General features: G+C 37.9%; 1 protein-coding gene across 2 annotated transcripts in view; it reads right to left on the reverse strand.

Moving 5' to 3' along the window:
* Window positions 1–3709: 3709 nt before the first annotated feature.
* Window positions 3710–27537, reverse strand: part of LOC139740713 (transmembrane ascorbate-dependent reductase CYB561-like) — a 31201-nt gene continuing 7373 nt past the window's right edge. The window contains exons 1-5 of one of the 2 annotated variants that reach the window (XM_071651289.1): window positions 18855–18906; window positions 13491–13810; window positions 11178–11380; window positions 6362–6516; window positions 3710–5716 (exon numbers count right to left, since the gene is read on the reverse strand). In XM_071651289.1, coding sequence (XP_071507390.1) covers window positions 5482–5716; window positions 6362–6516; window positions 11178–11380; window positions 13491–13668 — 771 coding nt within the window. In that variant the 5' untranslated portion in view covers window positions 13669–13810; window positions 18855–18906 and the 3' untranslated portion in view covers window positions 3710–5481. Of the gene's footprint in view, window positions 5717–6361; window positions 6517–11177; window positions 11381–13490; window positions 13811–18854; window positions 18907–27537 lie in introns of those variants that run through there. The other variant, XM_071651282.1, reaches the window with a different exon arrangement.

Below are 27537 nucleotides of genomic sequence, written 5' to 3' on the forward strand. Positions count from 1 at the left end.
AGGTTCCTACTTCTTCTTTCAGAGGAAATAATATCACCCTTTTAGTATCTCAGTCAGTAATAATTAAGTTGATGGAAGGTGTACGTTTCATGAAAGTTTGTGGAATTTTACTTATGTTTATATTATATATGTATATATATATATATATATGTATATGTATATATATATGTATATATATATATATAATGGGCCGTGACGCGAGAAAAGGGCCATTAGGGCATTAAATACTGAAAATGAGTTTTCACCTCCACATTGTGGAAGGAACTCTGCCGTATTTAGATATGCAAACCTTTTTCTGAAATTCCAATCCTAAATGACCCCATTACGACAATCAAAAAAGCATGTTTTGTCCAAATCCTGTCAATTTTTTATGCGTCTATATGCATGTGCGCGCATTTAGCTAGTTGATCTTTTTTGCGCGTATTGCTTTGTCAAACTTTCGCGCCGTTTTCTGGCGTTTGCGCGCAGCACCGCTAAGGGCCCTTTTCTCGCGTCACGGCCCATATATATATATATATATATATATATATATATATATATAAAGATGAAGAAGTAGAGTGGTGATGCATTTTTACAGTCCAACAGTGCTACTTGAGTATTCATTCAGATCAAATTTTCGACGAATACATTCGTCCTCCTCAGGGTCGACAATTGGTACCAACACGCGTACTACAAGTATCATCACATATAATATAATATATATATATATATATATATATAAATATATATATATATATATAAACATATATATATATATATATATATATATATACAGATAGATATATATTGTAGCCCAAAATCATGTTTCTTATCATTTCAGTATAGAGAGTAGCATGGTTGCACACAATGCACACCACGTTCAAGTTCACTGTAACAATCATGACCAATGGCACTAGTGTCATCATCAAGTTTCACACCACGTTTCGCTGAATATTTTTAAAAAAATAATGATTGCAACCGCACCTAGAGATAATAATGGCATCTGTACACATCACAACTCTTTCTTGAAAACAATATTTTCTTAGACTTCATTCTCTTTGTTATAATTTAGCTGCAACAATTTATTTCCCCCTAAAAGTTATTTTTGATATTTCTAGGCTGCAGTAAGTTCTTATTAAGAAAGGCTAACATTTTATAGATATTGATAATATTATGAAAGGATTCTACGTGAAGATAAAGTGATAATACAGCATATATTTAAGAGAAACGTGCGATATGATGACATAATAATAAATGTTCTTGCGATAAGCGTAGGAAAGGTGGTTGCTTTCAACATTATTGGCGTTTTCGGCGAGTGAGATTTTGACAGTTACTTTAGTTCCATCTTTTGAGTCCGATTTTCCTGAAGTCAAATAGTATATTGTAATTCTTTCGTGTATTTATTGCATCCACCTTGAATTACATGATATGTACGGTTCGACATTAGTCTTGGCCCCGGGCCAGGGCCACTACTCTGTGAAAAAAAAAAAAAAATCGAGTGAAAATATTCACTCTTAAAGGAGTGAATTTCAATACAAAAAAGAGTGAATTTAGAGTGCAATTGGAGTGAATTTTGAGTGAAAATATTCATTTTCACTCATTTTGGAGTGACCTCAGGGATCACTCGAAGATTTTGGAGTGATCCCTGAAGTCACTCTAAAACGAGTGGAAATGAACATTTGAAATGAATAATTTTTCCTATTTCATTCATGTCTCTCATTGTGTTAAACTGGTCTTTTGTTGTCAATGTTATCGTGAAGGGCATTTGCAAATGACAGAGAGCGTGTCAAGTTTTGCAATTTTTAATTTTGTGCCTTGGTGGACACAAATGAATGTGCTCACTCACGCGTAAAGTTCTCCTTTTAATAAACCTATGAGCCCAATAGCCAATTAAATTACCTTTAATAATATGATGGTATATAATGCAATGATTTTCATAAAAATCTTCTATGAAAAATATGACCTCGAAAAAGTGTTTACTTTCTTCTTCTTTCTTGCTGAGTGCATGTAATCATATATATATATATATATATATATATATATATATATATGTATATATATATATCAGTATATGAAAGTCAGTCTGCTTGAAGATCGCCAGAGCGTGAAACCCCCGGTAGCGGACAAGACGCCAAAGCACAGGTAAGCCTACAGTTTGGTATCTAGGCTTTGTCAGTGTTTGTGTATGTACACATTTACATACGTGTTAAATACATGACAACTTTCACCTGTATTCTGTACACTCCAACCTGCTGATCATCATAAGAATAATTGTAAACATCAGCTTCAGCCAACTTAGCTTTCAAAGCAATAAAATATTTATTGTCTATTTCAATTTCATTCCAAATATATACGCATAATACTACACATTATTAGTCTATACGGATTAGAGTATATCATACCAAACAGCCAAAAGCACGACATTGGACAATTTTCTTCGACATGATCGCTTACATCATCATGAATTTAATTCTCTCTACTAGCTAAATTTGTATCTTCTACAGACACAATACGCTCTTGCGGGCTCACTTATACACGGTCAAGTTTAGTCCGATTTAAACAAAAAAAGAGTTGCTCTTTACGAAAGGTTCTTGCACATCAACAAAAAGTCGAAGTATCTCTGTGATTCATGATTTCTGAGTTCTTTTCGGTGAAATTTGGTCTGTCCGCCTATTCCATTATAATTATTCAGCTTGTATAGATGTATACGCCTGCAATGAATTTATGGATCCCCGGCGGACAGCACTTGCCGGTCTGTTAGTCAGGACGATACACTGGTTTAATCATACTTCTATCTTCTCAATCGTTATTACGAGAAAGCACTAAATACATTTTAGTTTCGGTTGATGATAGTGACCCTGGGTAAAAGAACGAGATAATACATTCAGTTAGATTTTCAACAATATATCTCACATAATAACGCTCATACGTATACAGCGCATAGTGTTTCATGTCCCTTATACAATGCGCTAAAAGATATGCATAATATTGATTGCACAATATGGACTTAATAACGATGATGTTAGAGTTACAGCACACACATAAATAGCAGTGACATAAAAAAACAACCTCATACAAACGGAACGGATATCAAGCAGGAAAACTAGATCATCTCTGAGACTCCAGTTATAACAACACTTTTTTAAGGGAATACTGATAGCGATTTGAGAACTTGCCAAAAGAGGGAGTGGACGAAAATCTACACGGTGACCTCTACTAATGACGAAACTATTTAGGAACACAAGTCTAAAACATTTAATAATGGCTAATGAGCTCATATAATCTAAATGCAGAGTACAGCAATAATATTATGACGCCAAGGCGGAAGCATGTTGACCGGTACAAGCGCAACAACAAGCCTTGTCAACACTTAACAGTCTACATCTTTTGCGGTAGACAAGGTTGATAGTTTGGTTTTCCGTAAACTATACCCTTTGATACAACATCTAATACAACTGATATCCCATGTCAAAGTAAAGATAAGGTACATGGAGAAGGAGATCGAGTTACACATTTTTTTTTACAGAATATAAACATATATCATCAGCTTAAATGAAATGAAGAATTATGTACACTCCAAACAAAGCATACACACGTCATGACATCAACATATCCACTTTCAAGGTACATTATCTCAAAAAGACTATTTTTATAGCGCAGCATCCAGTTCACGTACATTGAGAAAGGCTTAAAAGGGACCATAACGAATGCTGCTATGATCACGAGAGAACAGTTCGATATAGTGAATGCACCATAACTTTTCATCCCATTTATTAACGATTATTTTATAGGACTTGCATTACACGAACTGGAAGTAATATAATCGCAGTAAAAAACTAAATCAACCGTTTTCTCATTATTTTATCCTCAACATTGAAACATTCAGCTACGTTGTGTTTTTTCCTCATCTATCTATCACAAATTGATTTCCGACTGACAAAGCTCCTACGATGATGATGTTTGTTATAGATCCTGTGAAGAACTATACAATCATGAGCGAGAGACTGCGAGGCCGAAATAGGCCCAACTTCTACACAGCCCCGCCACAATGCACCATAATGAGCTAATATAAACACACTCAGTTAGAACCTCGGAAGGCAACACGTGCAATAATTGTCTTCGTTGATGCTTTAAGGGACAAAAGGAATATTTACTTAGTATGAGGGGAGAAGGGTCTAACACTATTGAGTTCGACCAATGGCTTGAAGCAATCATTCGTTCAAGGACTACTCGTTTGGAGTTTGAGGACTATATCATTCTGTGTATAGACGTGATATACGTGAAGGACCACGAATATTCACATAGATATATTGGCAGGCGTGGTCGAGTATCAACAGCATCGATTTGATCTAAAATTTAACAAACGTCACATAGATTTAACCCTTTCTGTACCAGGAACTTCGCGGACAGTGTATGTACAATGTGCTTGTCTGGGTCACTCAAAGCACACATTATTGGTATAATACGCAACTAACAACACACCCCTTCTTATCGGAAATCTCATTCATAACGACAGTTTGATCAAACGTCGATGCCTTTGTTTACATAGAATGGCGTTGGAAAGTGCAATTTCACAGCTTCCAGAGAAGAGTTATCAGCATAAAGGAGGAAAGATAACCCCAATAAGAGGTCTGCTTGCTATATTTGTTGCATAATAATGTCATGTGACATCAGAGAACAGTGCATTTTTCGTTTTCTGACATAAAAATTGTCCCATTTCTTGGGCTCAGCTTGATGGCTGTGCCGCTCACCGAAGCAGCAGTTGAGTGGTTGCATTCTCACTGGACTTGAATACTTTTTTTCCATATTTATGTAAATGCCTGGAACACCAGCTCTTAAATACATACAACAACAGCTCCCCTTGTAAGAAATCTTCTTGATTTATATTTATTTCGCTTGTTTGATTACACGCTGTAGCTCGAACTAGAATACCCGGTGACATACAATATGGATCAGGGCATTTATCAGGAGATTACTGGACCATGAACATCTGCATCACTACTGCTAAACAATGAACTTTGGGTATTATTAACAGGTGTTTGTCACAAAAAAGGAAGAAATCTCCAGTTTTTAACTCCGCTTCAACATTAAATCCTAGTATAAATCATGAAGTTAAGGCCTTTTGTAATATCCTCGAGGACACTTTGAATTTCTTCATTGCTTACTTTAATCCCAATATCCTCTACTTATATAGTATATCGGAGTATCAGTATCATTGGTGCGAACGTACGTTCGAAGGCGCTTGATTCAGACTGGCCAATCATTATACGGAGTTGCTTTGTACATTACGTAATATTTAATGACTCCACAGTGAGTAGCTGCATGCTGCCTACACATGATAAATAATGAAATAATAAGTTCGCATCTCTTTGTTATTTTTTTCTTTTCATCCTGTTTTTCATCATCATTTTCTTCTTTTCCAGTTCTTCCTCTTCTTCTCCTGTTTCTTCTCCACTCACTATGGATTACTCCGCCTATTTTTTTTTTTCTTTTCAGCTGCTTTTAGTTGCCATTGACCTCTTGGGCTTCGGGAACAGCTTCCGTTGCCTGGAAACCCCGCATCCCTCCGGAAGACAGTGGTACCGTCTCCTCGCATGGAACTTCCTCGCGCTGGTAATTGGGATTGGTCACAAGGTAGCCCACAATAAGCCCAAATGCAAGGATAAAGAAGCCCAGGAAGTTGCCAACATACGCGCCGGAAGGCAGGGTGGAGTAGGCTGTACCACCACTGGTGCCACTGAATCAGGAGGTAAGAGGAATACGATAGAGAAGAACGCATTCTAAGGTCTGATCGGGGAGGTGACCCTACTCTGATAACAGAAACACAAACACACACACACACACACACAAATGCACGCTCACACAGCACCCAATGCAAAATCAGTAACACACAGAAAAAAAATAGCAAAACAACAAGAAAATAAAAGGAAAATGCAGCTACTTGAATTAATCAAATGAGGACAATTGCCACATTGCACAGACAAAAAAATAAATAAATCAGTATTCAGCTTCTATAATATTGTCGCCATGATAGCTCAGACGCCTAAAAGTAATGTCGCTTTTTAGTATAGTCTCCACTTCCATACGGCCTTGAAATAAGTCTATTAAAAGTGGAAATCAGCTCACGAATGTGTGACAGTGAAACAGCTTGGACATCGCAGCTGCAACAGGTCAACAATTGGCATCGTGAAATTAGTTTACAAGGCTCGGTGTTTCGTTTCACCATGGGTTCGACAACTTGAGGATAACATAAGTTTTACATTTTGAAGTGACATCTCAAGATGTCAATTTAATACCACAAATAAGTACCAGAAAATACACCAGCTCGGTGTTTCATATTTAAAACCCGACTTTTTTCAGTGTAACAAAGTAGAATACTTACTACACGAAGAACAACTTCTCGTTGATACCAATGAAGGCGGCAGCGATGACACAAGCGAATACTGCCACACCCATATACCGGTGGAGGGGCAGATAGGCGGCTCGGTACTCTTCCCTCAGTTTCGGGAAAAAGAAGGAAACAAACCCAGCAAGCCACTGAGGGAAGAATGAGATATAATAGATTTATATAATATATAGATAGATAGATAGATAGATAGATAGATAGATAGATAAATAAATAGATAGATAAATAAATAGATAGATAGATAGAAAGAGAGACTGATTAATAAATAGATAGATGGACAGATAGATAGAAAGATTGATTGACAAATAAATAATTATAGAAAGACAGATCTATCTATCTTTCTATCCATCTGTCTATCTATTCTGTTTCACGCACTGCAATACATTAGGGCAACGTTGACTTCTTGAAAAAGAAGGAAGGATAGTAACAGCTAAATTTTCGGCCAAAACTATGATATTCAGGAGTTATAGTAAAACGCAAATCGATTATTGACGACTGATGACATTATCACCTCATCTGAGTAGTTACAGCTCGTTAACTCTGAAGATTTGTTTATCCGAAAATGAAATAAGATTTGTTATATTCCAAAGGTTCGTTGATCCGAAAATGAAACAGGATTTGAAATTCAGAAGGTTCGTTGAACTCACCTTTTCATTTTCGGATGGAAGAACTTCATTTCATTTTCGGATCAATGAACCTTCGGAATAACGAACTTTATTACATTTTCCGATTAACAAACCTTCGGAATGACGAACCTTCAAAATAACGCCATTCACAAAACTTATGTTCGGATTAATGAATCCTATCTTATTTTTAGATCAATGAACACAGGAGTAGGGAATTTGTCTGTTTTGGAATACCATGTATATTTATTTCAATTTCGTATTTTAACCCTAACCAGGCCGGGCTTTTTGGGGTGTTCTGTGGCCGGGGAGGGGTTGATTCAACCCCCCCCCCCCCCCCCGAGATCTCGGCCGTCGATCGCGCAATCGCCATGAAATTTGGCACATGCATTACCTGTGGCGTAATCTACCAAGCTATACAAAAAGAAATTCATAATTAATTATGCTAATATATGCATAAAATCATACATTTTGCTCTAAATCAGAAATTAGAGTTCCTAGACTCCTAATTTTTGGTGAAAACATTCTTTGTAGCATTCCTAACAATGTACTTGAAAAAAAAATTGGTTTGAAAATCAATTTCTTATGTATTTCATTGTTTCATGAATTTCTTATGTATTTCTTTGTTTTTTCGACCTTTTGTTTTATCATCTTTTTCTGCAAAATTTATAACAGAACCTATTTCAAGAATAATTATGCTAAAATTAATTAGTTTCAGCCTATGAAAGTGAAAATAATCATATCTTTATGAATAAGAAGAGAAAACTCCATTTGCATAGACTTTATACACAAAATCACGTTTTTGAGCCATTTTCGGTCTGACAGGCATGTATAAAACGTTATGCAGCGTCGTAACGGTATGCGCGATTTTCGCGAAAATGGTGTCAAAAGATGCGCGAGACTTGAAAGTAAAAAGTCAGCGAACGGCGGAGTAGTCGCGAAAAAATGTCGGGGGGGGGGGGGTTGATTCACCCCCCCCCCCGGCCTTTTTAGGGTCAAAAAGAACCTTCGAAAACATCCCCCATCGAACTTGAGTGTGTCGTTCCGCCCACTATAACTTTCTGGCGTATAACTGTCACGGTCAGTGGCGTATCTAGGGAAAACGGCGCCCGGGGCAAGCGCGAAAATTGCACCCCTAATTTCTGAAAAAGTGTTCAACCGTAACCCCATTACGGTAGGGACTTTATTTGTTTGTTTGTTTGTTTGTTTGTTTGTTTTCATTTCCGTCTTCATATAAAAATACACACATTACAAGTTGCATATACATTGCATATACGTACAGAAGAAACGGGGGATTGCCTGTTCAGTCATATTTTCAAAATATGTCTGTTCTTCCACATGGTCCCGATATAATACGCTTTAAACAAAGTCCACATGATATGCTTTTTCAAGCACTTAAAAGGGTTTTTTTGAGGGTGACTTAAATGTAATGAATTTTAATGAATTGTGGCGAGCGAGCCGAAAATTTTTGCATTTCAGCTTACAAAACATGGAATTCTGGTCATTTTTTGCTTATCAAATCTTACAATTCTAATCAAGCTATAGTGACGAGCTTATAGATAACGATTTATACCAACAAACTGAGGACTTGAAAAAATACTCTAAATTAGTACGAGCGAGTGAGTCGAAATTTGTATATTTCCGCGTCATCATCACGTTTTGTTATTATCTCTATATTTTTTTTTGATAAATTTTGGCGAGTGAGCGCAGCGAGCGAGCCGAAAAAATTTTGTATTTCAGCTTACAAAACTTGGAATTCTTGTCATTTTTTGCTTATCATACATGTCAAATCTTACAATAACCAAGCTATAGTGACGACCTTATAGATAACGATTTTTACAAACAAACTGAGGACTTGAAAAATACTCTAAATTAGTACGAGCGAGTGAGCCGAAATTTGTATATTTCCGCGTCATCATTTCGTTTTGTTCTTATCTTTTTTTATCTTTTTTATTTGTATTCGTATGTTCGAAACCGTTGGCGTCCTCTTTTGATCCAATCGGCAATCGCTTCAGAACGAATGAAATTGCAGCCGCTGCTCCGTGTAACGTTTTTCCTGCTAAATATAAAATGACATGTGTGAACAATAGACATTGTCATTTTGTCCGCGTCATCGTCACGTTTTGTTCTTATCTTCCTCTTTTTTTATAAATTTTGGCGAGCGAGCGTAGCGAGCTAGCCGAAAATTTTTGTATTTCAGCTTACAAAACATGGAACTCTTGTCATTTTTTGCTTATCAAATCTTACAATTCTAATCAAGATATAGTGACGACCCGTATGTTCGAAACCGTTGGCGCCTTCTTTTGATCCAATTGGCTATCGCTTCAGAACGAAAGACATTGCAGCCGCTGCTCCGTGAAACATTTGCCTGCTAAATATAAAATGACATGTATGAACACAATAGACATTGTCATCTTGCCCACGTTATCATTACGTTTTGTTCTTACCTTCTTTTTTTTATATAAATTTTGGCGAGCGAGCGCAGCGAGTGAGCCGAAAATTTTTGTATTTCAGTTTACAGAACATGGAATTCTTGTGTGAACACAATAAATATTGTCATTTTGTCCGCGTCATCATCATGTTTTGTTTTTATCTCGTTTGATTTGGTTTTCTGCCCCCCCCCCCATCCTCCCTCCCCCCCCCCCCTTTTTTCCGGTCGATTTTTTTTTAATTTCTTCTTCTTCTTCTTCTTCTTCTTCGTTTTTTTTTCTTTTTTCCTTCTTCTTCTTCTTCGTTTTTTTCGTTTTTTTTTTGCGCCCCCAAGGAGTGCCGCCCGGGGCACGTGATCCCCTTGCCCACCCCCCCCCCCCCCCAGATACGCCACTGGTCACGGTGTATTGTGTTATTTCAAATTTCCATAATTAGTATTATAAATTCGGATGAAACTTCACTTCCCTGTTTGTCGAATTTCACGCAAACCTTTCGAGAATCGATGTGACGATACGGTGTGAAATTGTGCTTTGATTATCACCACAACACACTGCAATAAAAGTAACTTATACAATATCGTAAAGCTCTTTAACACGTTCCAGGTCACATGCTTGCATGTATAATGTAGTTTCCAATAAATCATCTGCATCCAACACGAGTCAAAACTATATAGAGCTGCATGCCTGCGTATTTTGAATTAAGCTTTTTCATTTAGATATAATTTTACATAGCACAGCTCAGTTCATATATCATTTACAGGCAGATCATTATTCTGTTAAGTGTAATACAGCAATACCCGCATCTATAATTTGCTATTCATTGTCTGACAAAGAGCAGACAACTTTCTTCGACCTTTATCCTGTCTCCGCGCAGGCTGTTTTCGTGCTTGGGACTATTAACAGTTCTTTTTCTTATAAAATGCACTTCCTAGTCTACCCTGTTGGGCAATTCTTTTTTTTTGTCCAGTACATTATAGGATCTCCTCTCATTGTCGAATCTGTCGAATCGGGGGTCTAAAAGCGAAGTAACTGAACAATAGGCTAGGAAGAGAGATTAGATGACGTCACAGATATACTGGCCAATCACAGTCACACTATGAGATCATTTGATGCACCACTATATGAGATTGTTAGATCAAGGAGGTTCCTTGGTTAGATAAATTAGTTCATTGGGTATTAAATTTCAACACAGGAGACTTGACGACATTCTCAGATATCACGACAATCCATTTTGAGGTTTACAACGTGGCCCCTCATCTTCTACATTGCAATTTCTATAAGCCTGACGAATTAAAAGAATTAGATGAAAAATTTTCCACTAATAAATTATATCAATTTCTGTTCAGTTTCCATCTGTTTGCGTTTGTTACAAACTCAAAAAGTTTTATCACTTCGGTGATCCCTCGCATTTTTATCCCCAAGTCGAATTATCCTGCGGGTTTATGTCAGGTTTAAGTGTGTGCGTGTGTGTCACACACAAACACATTGCCATGGCTTCTGACCATCCGAGCATTGAGAATTTAGGGTTTCTGGGACGAACACTGAACTAGGGCTTTCTATATAGCTCAGATCACCGAGCTAGCAATCCGGAGGTCTCGGGTTCGAATCCCGATGGAATCCCATTTTCTTTGCTCATTTTTCCACTCATAAATAATATTTATTTTTGGTCAGTTCCAATCTGTTTGCGTTTGTTAAAATGAAATAATAATATTCCGGGCAGGATGCAGAGTCATTATCTACCTGACAGGCGAAGAGAATGAAAGCGGTAAGGCCGACCCAGCTGTGCAGGGAGTAGAGATTAGGAATGCTGTTCTTATTATGGAAGGCGAAGACCGCTTTGAGGGCGATACAGGCACAGACCAGAGCCAGGGCTTGCATCAGCAGGTGGATAACTTTCACTGCCGTCTTGTTCTCCCGCCGGAGAATGCGGAACATCAGGATGGCTGGTAGAAGAGAAATAAATCCCATAACGTATCACTGATAAAGACAGCATGAAATGTTTAGTGTTAAATTCATGCACTCAGGTCTCAAAAAATGGAATGAATGTGAAGCAAAGCTTTTACCGCTCGTACTCAAATTATATAGCATTATCTTTTATAGCACTTAAGATGAAAGAGGCCACATGAATGGATACCCAAGAAATTATACTCTATAAGAAACTTATCAAACTTATCATTTACCCTTACTTGCGTTCTTTTGTTGGTATAACGTACTTATTGCAAATGTTGAGAAATTCATCTCCACAGCAGACGTAGCGAAAACATCTTACGGATCCCTTGAGAGAATCGCATGCAGTTAAGATAAACTCGGGCAGAAGAGAGCGGGTCTACCCCATCCCAATCTACAACATATCCACCCTTTCAAGGGAAAAGTCGTGACCTTGACATTTGACCTGTTACTGCTGTCATGTTCATGGACGACATTGCAAATTTTCTTCTACGCTGTCCAGCAAACTTACAGAACTAACAATAATAATGCCAACTCAAGTAATGGCTTGAAAGAACAAGTTATGTTGTTACTGCTGCTGCTGTTGCAAAGTACACCGACCTTTGACCTCGATCTTTGAACTTCATTCTTTGAACTTCTGTCATCATCGTTATCGTGCCAATCATTCGTATTTCAAACGTGTCTTACAGCTTAAGTCACTACATAGACATTAATAACAGAGGTAATGGCTATAGAAAAGACGTTTTAACTCAAAGGAACGACAGCCTTTGAACTTGATGTATGACCCGCACTAACATCATTGCATGTAAATAGTTGTTTATTCATGTTTACCCTTCCTGCCAAAATTATAGTGCTAAATATGCCAATCAAAGCAGAAGTTCAGCGTATGTACCCACATGCACGTTATCGGTAGGTATACATCTTTGTCCACTCGTACAAACATATGCCAGGTTTCATTTGGACATACCTTACGCCGTCTACAAAATCGATAAAGAACGAACGGACGGAGGGACATCCCGAAAACATAATGCCTCCAGGGACACTTAGCGGCGAAGGTATCAGAATGATAATAAAAGTGATGATTTATAAACATCAAGATTGTTAAAAAACAACAACAAACGCAATGCAAAATTTTCGAAGGATTTCTCCGCCCGGTTACACTTCGTCTGGTGTTGCCCCTGGATACCTGTCTTTTCCCGCCTGATTAAAACCGTTCGGCTGCCATGATGTACTTCACGACATTGTATCTACAAGAGGAGACACACATACAACATGCAACTTCGAACTCATATACTTCATAGCTTTGACCATGAACCATGTGTAACAATGGGCACATTTACAAAACACTACTAGTACTTTATGACTTGGTTGAAATTATCAACGATGCCATTTTTATTATCAATTTTCCATCTTAATTTGTCCAGAAAGTGCCGAGAAACTTTTAAAAAAATCAAACAATGAAACGTTATCTTGATCCATCGCAGTTCAATTCGAGAATGCTATCAATCTCCTCTCTTCCAGGGCATGCACTTACATTTGGATCATTCCTTAAAACCTTCCATGATGATGCGTTTACACCATGTTCCCGGCAACCATGGCAGCCACGATTCAGGCCATCGTGGACAAAACGAGATGGACGTGAAACAACGCGGTGATAAGGGATAGGCAAATGTGACAAGCCTCGACTGCCGAGGATGCCTTGTCAGATTTTCAAACTGTCAACAACAACAAAAAAAAAAATGCCACGGCAGTCCCGGTGCTAATGAGGAATTTTGTATGCCGCGATAAAAGCGGGTGAACTCAACAAAACACGACGACAAGTGATAGGCCGTCACAAAACATGGAGCCCTTCAATAACGGGACGCGACGAAAAATATGGATAGACTAGCCTGACCAATGGCCGTGCATGAGAACAGCATCTGATAGCTGTTCACCGGGGCGAAGGGAGGAGGGGGGGGGGGGGGGGGGGGAGGCAGGAGAATGTCTCCTCTACCCACGGCACACTACTTTAGTTTTCGGGCAAATGGGACTGTCGTGGCCGCCGGGAACATGGTGTAAACGCAGCAATGTACGTCATGTTCCCGTACTACGAAGAACTAAACTCACCGTCTCCGTAGAGGAAAATGAGACCCAGAGTCATCAGCAATGGGTGAAGGTTGAATTCTTGCGAGGACCCATCCCAGGCAAACCCTCCAAGGGTGTGGCCCGTCCAATACCCAGCAAGGATCAGGATGAGGATGGCCAGGACCTGCGAGGCGCCGAGGAGCAGGTAGAAGACGAACATGGTGAGGGACTGGACGGTGGGCGGGGTCAAGCTTGCAGGTGGTCAACGAAGGACAGGACTGGTGAAGGCTACGAGACGAGCGATGGCGTGGATCATAACCAGTGTGGACAATGCTGGATTCTTCACTTCACTGGAGAAGTATCTGTGCACGGAGGTGAATACAGAAATGACAGTGAGACAAAAGAAAGACCGAAGGACAACCATTCGTTCCCGTAGCTATCACTGTCCACCGCTGCCTCGCTTGAAATGTGTAAGCAGGCAATTTTCACACCAACCAGCAAATCTGCGCGTCTTGATTATGTTCACTTCCGATAGACGTCTCGAGGACAGCGAGCGTTGTGATTAAAGGGAAGGTTCAGTTTTGGTGGAGATGAGAATTGGGCTTTTAACTTTTTGTGAGATACCAAGAAAAGACTTGTGATATAGTACAGAACATACTATTTTAAGAGGAATTCAAAGTCTATTTAACAAAATTGGGTTTGGAATGACTGAAACATCCAAAAACAAAGTAAAACGAAGCGATCTTGATAAAGTGTGGGTCCCACACTTTACTAGAATCGCTCTTTTTTGATATCTCAGCCATTTCAAAACCAATTTTTATCAAATAAATGTTGAATTCCTCATAGAATTTCATGCTCTTTTATATTTTATAAGAGGTTTCTCATTATCTCACCAAAAAATGTTAGAAACCTGAAATTAGGTCTCAACCATAACTGTACAATCCCTTTAAGATCAAAAGCAGCTGGATAATGAAAGAGAGATGAGTGGTAGCAAGTGGTTTGCATCGACCCCAGGCATCACATTTATATTGTTTGTTGTTGTTGTTGCTGTCGGTTTTTCTTCTTTTTTTTGGGGGGGGGGGGGTTGGTGGTGGTGGTGGTGGTGGTGGCTTGGAAACAAAAAGGGCTTCGTGATTCCGTATGTGGGTTATTTCCTCTTTTAGTTGTTTTCCTGGGGTTATCATGAGATCTAGTCATGTTCACATAACACCGGACAATTCTAGGATTATAGAAACAAGCAGGTGGGAAAACTGTCATCCTTATGTCACACCAGCTTCTATACCCCCGATTCCATCACCTCTTTTTCACTCTCTATTTCCTTCCATCCCTTCTCGGTTTTCCGTGCCTCCCTAAATCATTTTTTTTTTCTTGGTACATGAAAATATTGCACGAGAAAGGCATTGTTCAGTACGTGCCACATTGTGTAATATCTGCATGATGGTATGGATGAAATGACAGATATTGGTAAACCCGCATGGACATGTTGCATTCTTGACCGATATATCAGTTTATTCTGTCTGTCTCTGGTTGTCGGAGATTTTATTTATATGTATGTACGTACGTATGTATGTATGTATGATGTATGTATGTATCATGTATTCACTTATTTATTCATCTAGTTATTTATTTATTTATTTATTTATCTATTTATTCATTTATCTATTCATTTATTCGTTTATTCATTTATACTTTATTCATTTATTTATTTATTCAGTCTTGTTTCAACAGGGTAGCCTCACCAGTAGGCAAGTACTGTTCTTCCTTGGAGGCCCTGTACATACAGATGACAAAACAATGACATTTACACTAGATACAACCAAAGAGCTACTAACCCAATAGCTCTTTGATGCAACATACCGTACGTGGACAGGTAACGTACACTTTGTACGTGGACAGGTACAGTTCTTCCACTGAATTCCGTACAAACAATTACACAATGTTCCGCAGACACTACGTCTGGCTTCACGGAATCCCCTCTTATAGAGGAGAGCCGTAAATGCCCCCCCCCCCCCCCCCCCCCCCCCCAAAAAAAAAAAATGTTAGAAAACTCCTACGGACAAACGGATTTTTCTGTCTCGTCGTATTCTACCTGTCGTTCTAATGTATCAAGAAAAGCTGGTGTCGTACGGGCACAGGTTTTCGCATCAGTAACTCCGTTTAAGAGTCAACTTGAGTTCATCAACTAAATATTAGTACAGCATCCTCAATTCGGTCAAATTTGTGGCAAAAAAATCAAAGTATAATACAACAAGTCATTTAACTCTTAAAGGGGCATTCCAGACGATTTTCATAATTTCACACCATGCAGTAGGCCTACAATGTACATACATCGGCAGCTCCACGTATAGATTTGTGGAATTTATTGTGGTCTTTGAGAAGAAAAAAAGAAAACTCTGAAAATCTTCAACAAATTACACTGAATACGTTGTTGATGACATACACTGTAGGAGACTCACATATTACAAAAATGTCGCAGTGTAATTCCTTTACAATACCGCTTGCTTAACAAGTTCACCTGTGTATAATCTATGCATGCCTTCTTTTGTTCTGTTTCCTTGAGCCCCAACTGATGCATTCTTATGGTGAGGCTGCCATGTCATCATCCTTGTTCATTGCAATTTGTTATGTAACTTTAAAAACATTCTTATTCTTCATCCAATTACTACAAATTCTGAAACTCTGTACTCAGTATAAGTAATTTATCGTTGTTCAAATGTAAAAATCTGAAAATCATCCGGAGGTATAAAACGCTCGCACCTATTTAATAGCCTTTTCGACATTTTGAATAACAATTGCACATGGCCTGTGGCTGTGAATGAGTGCGCCGGTCATGCAGTAACATTAACACGTTATACAGCATATTCACCGTGAGAGCGTAAGTTTTACAAAGACACTTTGAGTCTATTTTTTTTTTGTATCTATCATACTTGTGTGCATTATAGCGAAAAATGGCCTCTGCAGCTGATATTCTAACAATAAAAAGATGCTGTATTTGCTTCACACTGTTTAACCAAAACAAACATGCCATTAATGCATTTGTATACAATAAAGAATATCATCGAGTAATGAACACTAAAAAAAAAATGAAATACGAAAACAGTGGTTGAAAGTAGTAGGTAAAATAAAGAAATGAAATAATAGAACCTTGATTTAATCGAAGATCAGTGCACATTAGGTAGGCCCTATGTTCCTTGCAATTACAATATTAAGAAGCAAAGATAATGCTTTTATATTGTAAGAGCACAAACAGGTAAACACACACACACACACACTAATGGATTAGTGTTTCGTATCTTTTCCTTCAGTATAATATATAAAAACAGTCTATGGCTGACCTTTAATTGTACTTAGAAATTATTGTGAATACTGTGTGGAATGGGTACATGACACTATCAAGCAGAATCTTTATATATAGATTATTAGTGTATCCTATAGACACGCCTGCTATCTAGATCATGTTCCAAACACCCCACATACACAAAGGAAACTAAAGGATGAAGTAATTACAGACACGTCTGCTTAGGCGAGAATTATGGCCTCGAATTTCATACCAGCATACCCACCTCAAGTGATCTGTATCAGGACGTGCGTCTACTATCACGTATGAATGATATACACTGAATTCATACGAAATATTGATACGAGTCGAGAGAAAATTAGCATAATATCGGAACTCACCTTAACACACATGCAGAGACTCAAACTCTCCCGCTTTCGACGGGAGATCTCCCGCCGAAAGCCCATTTTTGCAAAATATCCCGTTCTCCAGCTTGAGGTTTAATTTCTGTGTCTCCCGTTGGAAAGAATTTCTTACTCATTGCCATCGTATGTTGAAAAAAATATAAACCTTAGATAACACACAAAAAAAGCATCTAGAGCCCTAGAGCTTACAGGGCCCTTCAGCGGGCCCTGGACCCCGGCCGCAAGGAACTTCACTCTCCGCGCACGTGATGTGCGCTTCGCGCACATCAACTTGGAGTCTCCCGTTTGCTACGGGTTTCAGGCGGGAGAATCTCCAGATCAGAAGGTGCTTGGGGTTGGAGTCTCTGCACATGATGTATGACAACAAGTGAATTTTGTCTCACTCCAGTGTGTGGAGAACGTTTTGAGACGAATTAATATCAAATTATGGCTACGACTATAACACTGATCAATTTTGGTGCTGTATTCCTTTCGATTTGGGATAATTTGTCAATCAGTTGCAATAAAAACTCGACGGAAGAATTTCATGAATCTGAATGACATCAGATTACTCCAGTTGTGAAAAATTGAGCGCAGAAAATCCGATTTTCTTTGTTCAATTTTTCACTAATGAATTATACAATGTATACTCATTTCTGGTCAGTTTCGGATCCCTTTGTATGTGTTTATAAATTGACTAGACACCATTATAATGAAAATCTTACACAGCGCTCCAGAGAACACAAATGTTCTGTTTTGCCACTCGCTTCCGAGCGAGCTCTCGGGGTTAAAGGGATGGTGCAGTATTGGTGGAGAGGGGAATGGGGCTTTTAACTTTTTGCGAGATACCAATAGTACAGATCATACCATTTTAAGAGGAATTCAAAGTTTATTTGATGAAAATCGGGTTTGGAACGACTGAAACATCAAAAAACAAAGTAAAACAAAGCGATCGTAATAAAATATGGGTCCCACACTAATTAGAATCGCTCTGTTTTGGATATCTCAGCCATTTCAAAACCAATTTTCATCAAATAAACGTTGAATTCCTCATGAAATTGCATGCTCTTTCATATTTCAAAAGAAGTTTCTCATTATCTCACCAAAAAATGTTAGAAACCCGACATTAGGTCTCAACCAAAACTATACGATCCCTTTAAAGTCTTACCACTCTGTGTTACTACAACCAGCCCTCAGCACAAGGAGCGCTCCGGGGTTATTCCCACCGCAACTAATAACATATACCAACATCGTACAGCCCCTCATTACGTAACACCTATAGTGTACCAACGTTCACGCTTCTTTGCTCGTTTCGTGTTGGGTTTCAATCCCCTCATCACCTCAACACCCTAATAATGCAGGAATGAACATTTAGATATGAGCACGTACTATACAGTCTACAATCTGTTTCTCACGACAATGAAAAGGATGAAAACCCAACCCCGCTCCTGTAATCCACAATTGAGATTCACATGTCTATACACATTACCAGGTCTTGGCACACTCACTCGATCTGTCAAATTGAAATGTTAGACGGCAGACAGACATAGAGATGGATGCCGAGACTTCAGAAAGATGTAAATAGTGACTGTGACAAGACATATGGTATTGTACAGAAACGACAAAGCAACCATGCGACGATATACATTCAGGTATGCATTCTCGCCTTTTCTTAGAAGGTAGATATGATAGATGGGAGAACATCAATCATTATACTAGACTCACCTGTGGTCACAGGAGCTGACTGTCACCGCCGAATATGCTCCGGACTTTGCAGCTGTCAACACCCCATACCTCTTACCCTCTGCATGTATAAATTACACATTTACATACACATGTACGATGTACTACCACGGTTGACAAACGCCCGTGTTTCGTAAGGGAGGTTCCTCAAGCGTGCGATCGCTAGCCTCTTTTATGGAAATTCGCGCTGCTGTTGTTAGCGCCGACAATCGCCAGGCCAGCGAGCCAAAGGCCAGTCGCTCCATGGATCTATGGTCAATGAGTCTTACTTTTGTTTTGCTTTATACTACTACCACTATACTATAACTACACAACTCCTATATTATCTGAAATCATCACTATAAAAGAAGCCTTTGACAAAGGCTAAGAGATCCAGGTACCCTTCCTACATGAACGAGGGAAACTGTCTTACACCCAAAATCAATGCGTGCGGCTTGCATGGTAGAACAAAACAATAATGTCTGAGCAAAATCAGACACCTGTTGTTTATAGTAAATTTAGTGGGGTTTTTTTCAGTCTAGGTTTACGTGCACAGACATTGCTTGATGGGAAGGCTTCAACACAGTTGTAACGACTGTCATAAAGAAAATTATTATCAGTAATCATAAAGAGTGTTAACACAAAATTCCTTTGTTATTGCAACAACAACAACAAAAAATCATATAATAATGTATATGCGTATATTACATCGATACTGTGTATGAACGTGATGCAGATGAAAGTAAAAAGGGGGAAACATGCGACCGCAGATGACCATATCTTGAAGATCGAACAGTCTGGTTTAATCTATACTACTAGTACAGTACTTAAAAGGGATGCAATACCGACCGAAATGAGTAAGAGTGGGAGAAAAACAAACAACTAAAGCAGAGACGAAAGCAAGACTTCTATCTCCTGATCGAGAGAACAATAGCTGGTGTCACGTGATATTAAAGGGAAATTCATTATGCTAAGGGTGACTGGTTTTGAGTAGAGTAGAGTTGAGCAAGATCGAAGAACAGGAAAAACAGAAAATAAGACCGACACGAGCAAACCCTGTGACGAGAGTTCTATGTTCTCCATATAGCTTGTCTTCCCCATATTTTGCGAAGAATGTTTTCTTCACCATGGAAACAATATCTATGGCAAATATTTCGGCTACCATTATCAATCCATTAAACTCGTCTCTGAAGCAAACATCCTCTTTGTACTATCGGATTGACTTTGGCATAGCAATATCAAGCAATAACGGAATGTAAATGTTAATATATCAAAGCAAATTACAAAATTGTAAAATTACTATCATGCAGTTTCCCGGAACACCAATGTCGATCCCATTCACATGTGAAAATCAATCTACATGGATATTACTCTCTAAAAAAATCGAGTGAAAATTTTCACTCTAAAAAGAGTAAATACAAAAAAGAGTGAATTTCGAGTGAAATTGGAGTGAATTTTGAGTGAAAATGCTCATTTTCACTCATTTTGGAGTGACGTCAGGGATCACTCGAAGATTTTGGAGTGATCCCTGACGTCACTCCAAAATGAGTGAAAATGAGCATTTTCACTCAAAATTCACTCCAATTTCACTCGAAATTCACTCTTTTTAGAGTGAAAATTTTCACTCGATTTTTTTTTAGAGAGTATGGTGATGTCAAGGGCTTATAAGTTACTGATTCATTTGAGCCTACAGTATGAATATATCACCATTATTTCCGCTTGAATTTGATAACAATGACATAAAGAAATAAAATTTTCTTCACTTCTTATAAGAGTCGTAAAAATAGATAGTTATGTGATGACCTTTTAAAAAGGGAGGATGCTTTCATGTCTATCATTGATATAAAAATAATGATAAGCTTGTGGTCAGAGAGGTGAGAGGTGACCGTCGACATCGCCTTTAATTGGCTAATTCACATAATGTGAATTGACACATTTTAATAGGGATAGTTTAGCTTTGGTTGAGATCGGGATTCAGGTTTCAACATTTTTGTGTGAGATAATTAGTAACCATTTACATGCAATATTAAAGAGCATACAATTCTAGGAGAAATTGAAATATATTTGATGAAAATCGGTTTGAAATGGCTGGGATATCAAGAAACAAAGTAAAACAAAGATGTCCTGTGATAAAAGATGAGTCCCATCATTTATTAAGGAACATTGTTGATATCCCAGTCATTTCAAAACCGATTTTCATCAAATAAACTTTTAATTCCTATTGCATAAATGATCTTATTTTTATGGTTTCTCATCATCTAGCACAAAGTTAGAATCTGAATCTGAATCTCAACCAAAACTAGTCCATCCCTTTCAATCCCTTTCTCATTTCTGTCTACCTCGTGGGAGACTTGAAAGTCTACTGCTCTGTTACATATTTATATCAACTGTATCCTTCTCATACAGTATAATTACCTTAACTCGAGCTCTTCAGAGGTTAACAATGTCTATTTTGGGAGGATGTGGAATGATTATACTGACAGCATACAGACATATCATGTAGGTTTACAACTTGCTTAATCACATGATTTCATGGTGTGAAACTGATGTAGTTAAGGATATCATTAATGAGAGTCCGCGCGGAAGAGCACGAAATATTATCTTAACCACTGTAGTTTGATGGACAAAAAGAAAGAACCTATTTTTATGGACTTCTGTAACCTTACAGAACAGAATAGAGGCTTAAAAACTTACAGACCAGTGATAGTTTGAATAATGCGTATATTAAATGCATTTTATATGAAGATTGTGAACAAAATTTTATCCATCATTTTGTTTTTCCATGGTCTCTTCTTCAAGTTCTTAGCTGGTTGAAATTACACTCTCGGTATGTTGTAACGTATTCTCATTGTTCGTTTTGCTCTCTTTTCCTTTACGTCCCACTCCTTCCTTTCAACGTTTTCGTTGTTAGTTCGGTTTTTTAAAGATTTTAAAATTTCCATCTAGGGACCTACATATAAGATTTGCTTTTCAGTGGGTTCCTTCACATTTCAGTCACAGTGAGAAGGTGCCATTAACGGTTCCTTAAAAAAAAACAGTCGATGAAATTTTGTTCATAATTTCATCGAGTTGATTTTTCTTCTTCTTCTTCTTTTTTTTTTGCAGCTTTTCATAAAAGCTTTGTGATTTATGGCAATACTGATAACAGCAAAGACATCGATTACAGAGAAACTATAATAATTGATATATTTTACCTTTTTTCAAATAAGAGGGCCTGTTTAGAGTTCCTTTACTTTTTTTTTCTCAAAAGGGTTCACCGTATAAAGCTTAAGCTATATCAATGAGCAAACAAAGTGAAAAGCATTCCAGACGAAACTGGATATAATTCTATGAGTGAAAGAATACCAAGAAAGGTTTTTTTTTGTAGTTAATCATTGCTAAATCTCTCCAAGCAACAGAACTTATGTGTGAGTGAAAAAAGGGAAAAGGTAAATACAAATAGGCCTTCATTGTAATAGGATTCATGGATTTGCTTTTGTTGTTGCTGTTAAATAATGTGAGGGGAGGGGGTAGCCTATATATCAAGGAACCATTTTATCTGCAATCAAGTTCCTTAGGCAGTAATTCACTTGCATGCATGATTTATTATGGGTAGGGCAAAACTCCAGCAAGTTTGAGGTTGTTCAGGCAATCGTTTATGAGTAGGGCATTCATAAACTTTCTATTGAGTCTGCATGATTATGCTATAGACAGCGGCTAACAACAGTTATAACTCTTTATGTGCCATGTTTGCACACCCGACTCAGTTGACGGCGTGCCAACTTCGCATATTCTGCCCAAACGCACAAACCAGCCCAAACTGATCAATAAATCGCCAAATGCCGCAGTACAATGAAATCGTTTCTCACGATTCAATTCCTGTCACATGTATAGCTTGCATTTAATGTGGTGGTTGACTATCAAGGGGTGTTCCCGACTGGATTTGCAAGTAAATTCTTACTTGTTGTCACTGTTTCGTGTGCAAAAGTCATCTCTCTACAATAATGTAGCTACTGGTAATTTAAAAAAAAAGAAAAAAAAAAACAATCATAGATTTGTCATACAGCAGATTTTACATCAAAGCTAAGCCTGGCATTTTCTGTACAATTGCCCCTTACCTGTCCACCAGGGAAACAAAATTCTATAAAAGTTACATAGATCTGAAAAACAGAATGTTTTCCCAAAGCATGACAACGTTCCTGTCTCAAAAGAATGTTGGACACAGGGGTTTACACCATGGCACATAATAACTATAGAGTTAAGAGCTGGTAAAGAGAGAGATACAAGGAAGGAAAATATATGACGAATTTATATTTCACATTCTTATAAAAACACGTGAGTTTTGATGGGTTACTGGAAACTTTCTTTGTTGTTATTCTTCTATCTATTGTTTTTCTTTTGTGTTTTCTTGTTTTGTTTTGTTTTTGGTTTTTGTTTTTGGTTTTTTGGCTTTGTTTTGTTTTGTTTTGTTTTGTTTTGTTTTGTTTTGTTTTGTTTTTTTGGTCTTTTTTTTTTGGGGGGGGGGGGTTATCGGTTAACAACGAGTTGTGTGTGATTCCTTCATGTCACAAAAAAAAAAGTTTTACCTCGAAGATGAAAATTGCAAGAAGATTTTTTTCTCCAGTTGGAAGGAGGAAGTAGGCCGGTGCATTGATATTTCTGTTTCATAGAATATCTCTCCCCATTTCTCCGTTCTTTTGTATTCACTTCAATAACTGGAGTTCAGTTTACAGTATTAGTTTCTGTTGTCATGGCTGTGCAGAGCCAGCCTCGGGCAAACTTTCTCTCCAGCAACCTTTGTCGCAAAGGTATGTTTAAATGTCAGGTAAATCTTACGCTTCCTCCATATAATCGTGTAGAATAATACAAAACAGGATTTTTGTGGTTTCTTCAGTTCGATTCAAAATTTATAAATAATGATTAGGAACAGATCCAGGAATTCCATAAAGGGGGGGGGGAGGGTCAAAAATATTTCTAGTGCCTCTTCCGGGTTTCATCAGCTAACAAAAAGAAAAAAAAAAGAAGGAGGGGGTTCAGCGCAATTTTTCCCTTTTTATTTCTTTTATCTTAAGAAATAACATAACGAGAGACAGACGTAAAACAGCGATGAAGAGATACATAGACGCACGCATAATATATACATTAGAGGCATAATTTACCACTTGCACATGAAACAAAAACCCAGCAGTAATGCTTTAAAATAGTTCTAAATTGTGAGTTTGGGATAGAAACAACCACTGTAAAAATTTGAATCCGTACGTATAATTGAGGTTATACACAAAATGTGAACAATAGTTATAACAAAAATGTTTCCAGACTAAACCGTCTACAGTTATGGAAAAAAAATACTGATATCTCCCTGTAGTATAGGCCGCTTTATTGCGAAAATTTCATATGGTAGGATGTTTTGTGATACAACAGACCTACACATATAATTATATGCATCGAATGTGATATCTTGCAACTTTTTCCAAAGGTAAACAGACCTTTAATGCAATTAGTTCTCAATAACAAGAAATTATTACATGTTATTATGTAATCTCATCAATTTGCGGGATCCTAATCATCCAATCTTATGCTGTCTCGAAAGCATGCGTGGGAGATAGAGATAGAGATAGAGAGATAAGACAGAGAGAGGGAGACAGAGATAGGAATAGAGATACAGACAGAGATAGAGAGAGAGAGAGAGACAGAGAGAGAGATAGAGAGAGAGAGAGAGAGAGAGAGAGAGAGATAGAGATAGAGACAGAGATGGAGATAGAGATAGAGACAGAGATAGAGGTAGAGATAGAGACAGAGATAGAGATAGAGATAGAAACAGAGATAGAGATAGAGACAGAGACAGAGATAGAGACAGAGAGAGAGATAGAGATAGAGACAGAGATGGAGTTAGAGACAGCGATGGAGATAGAGATAGAGACAGAGATAGAGGTAGAGATAGAGACAGAGATAGAGATAGAGATAGAAACAGAGATAGAGATAGAGACAGAGACAGAGATAGAGACAGAGAGAGAGATAGAGATAGAGACAGAGATGGAGATAGAGACAGAGATGGAGATAGAGATAGAGACAGAGATAGAGGTAGAGATAGAGACAGAGATAGAGATAGAGATAGAGACAGATATAGAGACAGAGATAGAGACAGAGATAGAGATAGATATAGAGATAGAGACAGAGATAGAGACAGAGACAGAGACAGATATATATATATATATATATATACAGCGAGAGATAGAGATAGAGACATAGACAGAGACAGAGATAGAGATAGAGAAAGAGATAGAAATAGAGAGAGAGCGAGCGAGACAGATAGAGATAGAGATAGAGATAGAGATGGAGATAGAGAGAGAGAGAGAGGGAGGGAGATAGTGATAGAGATAGAGATAGAGATAAACATAGAGATAGAGACAGAGACAGAGATAGAGATAGAGACAAGGGTTTTGAATATAATCATGTCTAACCCTTCATCAATATTTATACTGTGAATTTATCAAAGAATACAGGTGATGTTTGACGGCGTAGGTTAATAACTGAAGTGAGATGTCAGAGTTAAGGAGCATTGTACGTTGGTGGCTTTGAATCTAATGTTCCTTACGAGCTAGTATTCATTCACTCACTGACTTGATAATTGATACTTGATACTTGATACTGTAATCCCTCTCGCAGCTCCAACAGACATTGACAGATGTCCAAGAAGCTATACTGGAATGAACACAACAAAGAAGTAAACAGTTTGTCTTATGAGCCTTCATGTCTTTATCTATAGCTTGCTTCCTCCAGATCGCATTTAAATCACCAGAGGTATTGAAAGATTTGATTTGATTTTGATTTTATTGGTTCCTGCATTATATCATTGCTCATGCAGATACATGCACATATATATCATATACATTGATGGTACCATACATATAAATGGATATACATAAACATTAGTTGCTAACAAAGTAAGTTTCTTCATTACCTATACAGCAATACAGTTTCTTCATTGCTTTTACAATGTACAAAAGAACATATCAGCGATGCAATGAATAACGCAGAAGGGCTACAGCTTAAGCAATGCTTGATTTGCATGCAGCCCTCGTACATAATACATAATATATAGGAAAATAGGGGAGGGATGACTTGCATAGAGATAGGATAGGAGAAAGGAGAGGGGAGAGGTATTGAAAGATCCTATGAATCCTGCACTCTACTTCGGTATGTGCTCAGAAATGGTCTTCTTATCAAGTGCTTGCCGTACCATGCAGAAATCAATGGTGATCCTCATCTCTTGACACGTTGAGGACGGGCTGAATTTGCTTCAACACGCATTTCCCATAGACACCTGCCTGAGTATACTCGGGACTCATCCTCAACGGGTTAGAATTTTAGATGAATACATGCTATTGTGTCTCTACGAAACGGATGCAATAGCCATGCGCAAACATTACGGCTGAAATCTGAACAAGATGGTCAATATCATGTAGCATTAGTCCTGTTCAAATCTGGATGCTACCTTGGATTCATTAGAACAAATGCGGCATTCACGTTGACATTCGAAAGACGAAAAGAAAAAGATAAGGAGCAACGATGGAATTCAAGAGAAGGAGAACTAAGATATGGAAGTGACACTATTTGCAATGATTTGCACAGCATTAAACATTGATTACTATGATCATATTAAAGCCGCAATGTGGTCAATCATCTTTTTCCTCAGTCGTATGATTTGGTACTATCTACATGATCTATTTGGGTTTTTTCTGTATAACACTGGTATGATTATATCTTTTGTAAGCACTGTGATGTAGTTAAAGTACACGCATTTATTGTGTTATTGTTGAACTATGTGTAGCGTATCTGCATCTCAATGCCTGGTTATCATCATCATCATCATCATCATCATTATTTCAATAAGAGGCGTTTTATCGTCCATGCAAGCAAAAGTTGTTTGTCTCCAATCCAATAGAATACAACGTCTAATGGCATTCCTCCTCAATGCTTTAGTGTCCCCTGCCTTCAAGTTTACCTCTTAATCCCACATCGCTCCCCTTTGCTCTGAAATATTCATCGCGACCTAATTACCCCGGCATTCCTTATCCCTTGTCCCTTGACGTTGGCTACGTTCAGTGAATTCCCAATCGGAGGGAATCAAGCATTTCGAGACAGACCATGCACGATATACTCAAAATCCTGCCAGTGCTGCGCTGCTTTTTATAAGCATACAAGTGTGATCACACTGAAAGCAATTATTATTCTAAAGTCAACCCATGGAGAAAGAATAGCAAGCTGGTATAGATGAGAGAGAGTTAGCTAGACTTCGTTTCTTCTCTCACTCCCTCATTCCCCCTCTCTCTTTACACACACACACACACACACACACACACACACACACACACACACACACACACATACACATAGACACGTAGACACGTATTTTTACGATGATTCAATGCATTAATGCACTTTGCAGGTCAAGATAAATGCATTGCATTTAGCCCAATGAAGTTGATTTTAATGCGAATTTCGGGGGCTTTTCCCTTCTTTCAAGCTTTCATTAACTAAAGATTTGTTTATCAAAGCCGTATAGAGTGAGTCTCCCGAAAATTTGCAATACAAGTATTTGCTTCAAAAAGGCGCCAATCCATCATTTATCAATGGATTTAGCGCATTTTGGTTGAAAGCTCTTCAATCTTTACCTTCAATATATTTCATATACATTTATATTTGT

The sequence above is a fragment of the Diadema antillarum genome, unplaced genomic scaffold (genome assembly GCF_040938485.1).
Source record: "Diadema antillarum isolate AM-2024a unplaced genomic scaffold, OU_Dant_1.0 scf00000030, whole genome shotgun sequence".
Taxonomy (NCBI): domain Eukaryota; kingdom Metazoa; phylum Echinodermata; class Echinoidea; order Diadematoida; family Diadematidae; genus Diadema; species Diadema antillarum.